Source organism: Myotis brandtii, unplaced genomic scaffold, assembly GCF_000412655.1.
Source record: "Myotis brandtii unplaced genomic scaffold, ASM41265v1 scaffold333, whole genome shotgun sequence".
Taxonomy (NCBI): Eukaryota; Metazoa; Chordata; class Mammalia; order Chiroptera; family Vespertilionidae; genus Myotis; species Myotis brandtii.
In genome coordinates, this window is record NW_005362842.1 from 318060 (window position 1) to 324522 (window position 6463).

Genomic DNA, 6463 nt, shown 5'->3' on the forward strand with positions numbered 1-6463 from the left:
CCCGGAACCGGCGGCCGTTCACCTCACAGCTCCCGTCATCCTCTCCCCCTGCGGAGGAGAAAGAGGGCCCATCGGTGACCCCCAACCTTCCCCAGGCATGGCTGGGCCGGCCACATCCTCCACGCGGCTCTGTCTGCGGAGCTGGCCCAGGTCCCCCTGGGGGGCTGTGCCCTTGAGGCATCTGAGCACTGCCCGGGGGCTCCAGCCAGCCACACCCCCCCCCCTCCCGTGGCCAGCGGCCCTGGCACCCGCAGGAAGCCAGCGTGGCCGACCGCATCCTGGCACAGGGCTGGCGAGAAGACCTGCCTGGTCTGAGCCCCTTGATTAGCTATGGACCTTGGCCAAGTGATTTCACTTCTTCTTGCCTCAGTTTCCTCTCCTGCAAAATGGGTTACAATGGTACTTACAGGGGTGGGCAAACGTAGGTTTACAGTTGCAATATAAGCAATACAATAATTAATAAATAATGACACAAGAATAAACTCTGTTTCGCATACAGTTACAAACCTACTTGTGCCCCACCCTGTATCTCATGGGGTTGTGGTATAGACTAAACACCACGATATATGTAATGACTGCAACCGAAAGGAGACGTCTGCTCTGTTGTAGCTATTAGTATAATTATGATAGATTAACAATGGGTAACGGATGTGCACACTGAGATTTCATGCAGCAAACTTCCGTTGTCCCTCTGCCTGTGCAGTCATACTGTCAGGTCAGGGCTTGCCTTGCTGGCTGTGTGACTTCAGGTGAGCTACTTAACTTCTCTGAGTCACCCTAACAGCAGCAATGATGAGAACAGCAACCTCCCCCTTCAGTGACATGAGATAATGGGTGTATAGCATCTAGCATAGGGCTAGGCATATAGTAGGTGCTCAGGAAACACTCTTCGAACGAAGCCCCCAAGACATGGGCACTAATACCACTTGCTCTGCTAGACACGAACTCCTTGAGGGCTGGGCCTGAGAGTGTTCATCCTGGCATTCCCTGTGCTGGCTCACAGCATGAATGGCACACTCCATGTCCTTTGAATGAATGCCTGGCACAGAGCCCAGCATATAAGAGACACTGATAACATAGTTCTGACTCCTTATAATTCCCAAGACATGTATTGTGCCCTGTCTGTGTGCCAACCGCTGTGCTCCTAGACAGGACTAAGACACAGTCCTTGCCTGGGGAGACTCGGGGCCAGAGCGGGAGACAGATGTACAAGTCCTCATCTCCAAGATACAATCAATTGCCCCGGAGCGGTGCGTGGGAGCCGCTGAAGTGCAAAGAAAGGAGCCATCAGGAAGCTTCCTGGAGACGTGGTGGCAGTTCCGCTGGGTCTGGGAAGGGAAGCCCGTTTTCCCAGCTCTTCAGAGAAAAACCTCAAACAGCCCGTACACATGCAGGAATTCGGGAACCATATAGACTTGGGTTCAAGCCCCAGTTCCCCACTTGCAAGCTGAGGGCAAGTATTTCACCTCTCTGAGCCGTGGTACCCGGGCCACTGGAGGATTGAATGAGCCAGCCACCTCAAAGCCTTTTGCCCCAAGCTCAGAACATAGCAGATGCTCAATAAATGGGAGTGGGTGACGTTTCTTCCTCAGAGGGAACAGGACCTGTGTCAGTACTCCCTCCTTCCTCCTTCCCTTTCACTTCAATCCCAGGCTTTTGGCCTGGACCCTGTGGCCACTGGTTTCCTAAAAACTGCAGGGGCAGTTATACCGCAATCCCTCTCCCCAGCCTGGCCAAGCCCCGTCTCCCCGCCCTGGTGCCACGGTCCCGGGCCTCTTGGTTGCTGAGATGAACTGGTAAACAGAGGACTGTTTAGGAAAGTCAGCTAGAGGGGCGATAATTTTAGCAAGGTTTCCTGGCGCCTCTCCTGGGTCCTCTAGCTCAGAGCGGGCTGTGGGAGGATGGGGGGTTGACGCCTGGGCAGCCACTCCCCAGCCCTGGTGCACTCAGGCATGGTCCCAACAGCACGAGGTACCTCCACACTTACTCAGTCGTGGGCCCCCCACCATCCATCCGTGCACACTGACAGCTGCCCAAACCTCGCTCCTCCTTCCGGACCCTCGCCAATGCCCTCCCCCAATTAATTCAGAGCACAGTTTTGTCATCTGGTGATTTCAGAATCCTTCTTCCCCTGAGAGTCCCCTACAGGAGAAGGAACAACACAGGTTCTTTGTTTTGTTTTATTTTGTGTGTGTGTGTTTTTTACCTTTATCTGCTTGCATGCTGTGTGACCTTAGGCAGTGATTTAACCTCTCTGAGCCCCAGTTCCCTCATCTGCAAAATAGGGATAATAATAGGACCTACTTCATTACTAAAGGCTAAAATTAAACCATGTGCATGAAGGGCTATCTCACAGTGCATGCTTAATAAATGAATGGTGGCTGTTATTGCTAGCCCCACTAGAACTATTGTTACTATTCATTCATGAACTCATTCGTTCATTCATTCAACAATTACTTATCGAGTGCCTACTACGCATCAGGCACTGTTCTAGGCACTTGTGATACAGCAATGACTAAAACAGGCAAAATCCTGCCCTCATTGGAGATGTTGCTCTAGTGGAAATAAATACAATAACAAGTATGTAGAATTTGTGATTAGTTCTGGAAAAGTAAAGGAGGGCAGAGTTAAGGAGCGGGGCAGGATTATAGTTTTTAAATGTGTTTGTTGATCAGGGAAGTCCTCACTGAGAAGGTGATATTTGAGCAAAGATGTGAAGGAGGCAAAGAACACAGTACGGAGGCCAGTGCAAAGGCCCTGAGGTGGGCACGTGCCTGGGGCATTTAAGGAGCAGCAAAGAGCCAGTGTGGCTGGAGCAGAGAGCAGGAGGGAGGGAGGGAGTTAGAGAAGAGAGCCACAGGACCAGGTCACTAGAGGACTCTGCCTTTTATTCTGAGGAAATGAGAAGCTGTTGGAGACTTCCAGGCAGAGGAGGGACGTGATCTGACTTATGTGTCACAAGGGGCCCTTGTGCTACTATGTTGAGAATAGACTGGGGCAGAAGCAGGGAGGCTTATGGAGCTACTGCCATCCAGGCAAGTGGTAACAGGGCCCAGCCAGGCTGGTAGCAGTGGACGGACAGAGAAGGGTCAGGGCCTGGAAATTTTGTGAAGAATTTGCTGGAGGATGTGGGATGTGGGATGTAAAGAATAGAGAGACTCCAAGGAGGCCTCCGAGCTTTTGAACCTGAGCCAGGGGAAGGATGGAGCTGCCCTCCACCGAGCTGCTGAAGCTGCACGTGTGGGGGGTCGGAAGCCAGGGGCTTGGTGTCCCCCCCAGAGCCAGGACCTAGTTTAGCCCCTGAGACATCTTAGCTGGCCCTGGCCCACCTGTGGGGTTCACCAGCTCCCAGCTTCCAAGTTCAGTTCATATCATTAGACATTCATGAGCATCCACCATGTTGCCAGACTGGGACTGGGAGTTTCAGGAAGGAACAAGGACCAAATAAATCCTTGGCCTCCAGGTGTTTGAGTCTGAATCGAGATGGAATAAATAAAGAAAAAGGCCCCTGAATGAAGTTCTTGGCAATAGCAGCCACTAGGTACCAGGCATATGTCGGGTGTCAAGCAGTAGAACAATGGACACTAAGATTGTGAAGCCAGCTTCCTGGGTTCAAATCCCAGCTCAGCTACTTATGAGCTGTGTGACTTTGGGCAAGTAGCTTCACCTCTCTGTGCCTCCTTTTTCCATCTATAAAATAAGGATAGCATCTGTGCCTACATCACATGGTTGTCGGGAGGTCAAATGAGGTGGGATTTGTGAAACCCCTAGTGGCTGGCACATACTAAGTGCTGTGCAATAAGTAAACTCTGACAAGTGCCGTGGCTAATCTAAACATCAGCCTTATAAGCTATGTTGCTTGTCTCATTTCTTTCTTTAGGCACTTTTTAAATTAGCAATCATCTATGAGTTTATCTACAAATCGCCCCTTTCTTATTATTATACGCCTCTGATCCCATAAAATATTTAACAAGGATTTACTAAGGATAACTTTCTGTCTCCAAGTTTTGTTGTTTTGCTTGTTAGCAGGGTTTTTCCTATAGATGGACTCATGGGCGCCTCTTTCTCTTGTTCTTATTTGTATAGAAGTGTGACATGCACATAGATGAAAGAGATCAATTGCTCTACAAGGCTTATTAGAGCAAGGGGGTTGGGGGAGAATGAGGGAGGAAGGGAGGAAGGGAGGAAGGGAGGGAGGGATGGGGAGAATGAGGGAGGGAAGGAAGGAAGGGAGGAAGGGAGGAAGGGAGGAAGGAAGGAACAGTTCCTTGCTTCTTTCTATTTCTCTAAAGCAGCGAGTTCTCAGTTGGAGTTGATTTTCTCCCCGGGGACATTCAGCAATGTCTGGAGACAGATTGTCATAACTTGGGGATGAGGGTGCCACTGGCATCTAGTGGCAGAGACCTGGGACACTGCTAAATGCCCTAGCAAGCACAGGACAAGCCCCGAAACAAGAATAATCTGGTCCCAAATGTCCCTAGTGTGGCGCTGAGAACCCCGTCCAACGCATCAGGGGCCCGGGGGCCGGAAGAGTGTGGAAGATGGAGGATCTCAGGGCCACTGGCAAATGCAAACTATGGGCTCCGGATCCAGGAGGAGGAGAGACAGAATGTTGCTTTAGAGCAGCGGTTCTCAACCTGTGGGTCGCAACCCCTTTGGGGGTCGAATGACCCTTTCACAGGGGTCGCCTAAGACCATCGGAAAACACATATATAATTACATATTGTTTTTGTGATGAATCACTATGCTTTAATTATGTTCAGTTTGTAACAATGAAAATACATCCTGCATATCAGACATTTACATTATGATTCATAACAGTAGCAAAATTACAGTTATGAAGTAGCAACGAAAATCATTTTATGGTTGGGGGTCACCACAACATGAGGAACTGTATTAAAGGGTCGCGGCATTAGGAAGGTTGAGAACCACTGTTTTAGAGCCTGTTGGAACAGGTCCCAAGCTGTGCGATATTAAGCTTGTCCATTAATATCTATGAACCTCAGTTTCCTCATCTATAAAATGGGTCTGAAAGTACTTACCTCATAGGATTATTGTGATTTATGTAGTAAGTGCTTAGCAAAGTGCCTGACATATATTATGCCCTCAATAAGGGGTTGTTGCACTTTTATTTTCCCAAAAGTATTCTGAGGGTCCTGAGGAGGGGGTGATGACTTCTGGTTAGAAGAATACTGGAGGGCTTCTCAGAGGAGGAGGTTATGGCTATGATATGGGCAGGTAGGAATGGAGGAAGGCTGTTCAGGTGTTGGCATGGTCATAGTAAATACAAGAGGAGAGAAGCAGTGAGTGGGCCTAGGGAACCTTGTGTAACCAGGTTTGGCTGAACTGGATGATGGATCTGAAGTGAAGGTAAAAGGTAGAGAGAGAAAGGCTTCCCTTTGACTGAGGACAACATGGCCTTGGCCACCCCTCCCCTCCAACCACACCCTCCATCAGTCCCGCAAACCTGCTTACAGAGGCACACGGCCCCCTGGCCTCCAGGGCCCGCCCCGAGCTGGCACACCAGGCCCTGGCTGGAGTCACAGACGTGGAGGTGGTCGCAGGGCTCCCCCAGCCGCCGTGCACATACCCGGCAGCAGTTGCAGCCATCCAGCACCAGGGGCACCCCCGGTGGGCATTGGGGCGGCGGCCAGGGGCAGGTACACGGCATTGGGCACAGCTGGGCACACACCTGCAGAGACAGAGACCCCACTCAGCCATGGTCGTTCAAGGTGGCCAGTGAGACCCTCACAACTGGCTACCTCTCTGCCAGGCTGGGCAGTGTGGGGGTCCACACGGTGGCCCCAGAATCACACAGACCCGCTCTTGAACCTGGCACTCCCGTGGTACTCACTGCCGTCATGAGCGTGGACTCTGGATTAGAGTCCTAGTCCCAACTCTGCCCCTTATTAGTTGAGTGACCTTGAGCAAGTTACTTAAGCTCTCTGAGCCTCAATATCCTCGTTTGTAAAAAAGGGGGAACAGCAGTATCTAACCCAGAAGCTGCTTTGGGGAGTACGTGGAACGATGCATGTTAAACCCTTAGCACAGGCCTGGAGTGCAGCAGATGCTCCGTGCATGTAATGCTCCTCATTGTGAATTACAATAAAGGGCTCAGGCCCCGCCCTCTAGGATTACAGAAAGGCCGAAGCAGCAAAATGAAGGATCGAAACCACAGGTCCTATAACTTTCCAGCAGGTGGACCTTAGATACTTATCTCAAGAACTGAATAAATCCACAGAAGTTTTTTATCTTTAGAACAATTCAGATTATGTTCCCGGACAAGCATCGGATCACCTAGGAAACTTGGTAAAATACTGACCCCTAGGCCTCCTCTGGGACTTACCGAGTCAGAGCTGCCAGGGGCAGAGCCCTGGAGTCTGAGTTTTAACAGGGCGCTGAGGGGCTTCTGATGCACAGCCAGGTCCTTGGCACCTCTGCTCCTGTCTCCCCCCTCCCCCCT

The 6463-nt window shown here is 50.9% G+C and overlaps 1 protein-coding gene across 1 annotated transcript in view; it reads right to left on the bottom strand.

Annotated features, from left to right (window-relative positions):
• The window catches only part of WISP2 (WNT1 inducible signaling pathway protein 2), a 12854-nt gene that overhangs the window by 2860 nt on the left and 3531 nt on the right, over positions 1-6463 (bottom strand). The window contains exons 3-4 of the mRNA XM_014543696.1: positions 5476-5692; positions 1-48 (exon numbers count right to left, since the gene is read on the bottom strand). Of these exons, the coding sequence (XP_014399182.1) occupies positions 1-48; positions 5476-5692 (265 nt within the window). The remainder of the gene's footprint in view (positions 49-5475; positions 5693-6463) is intronic.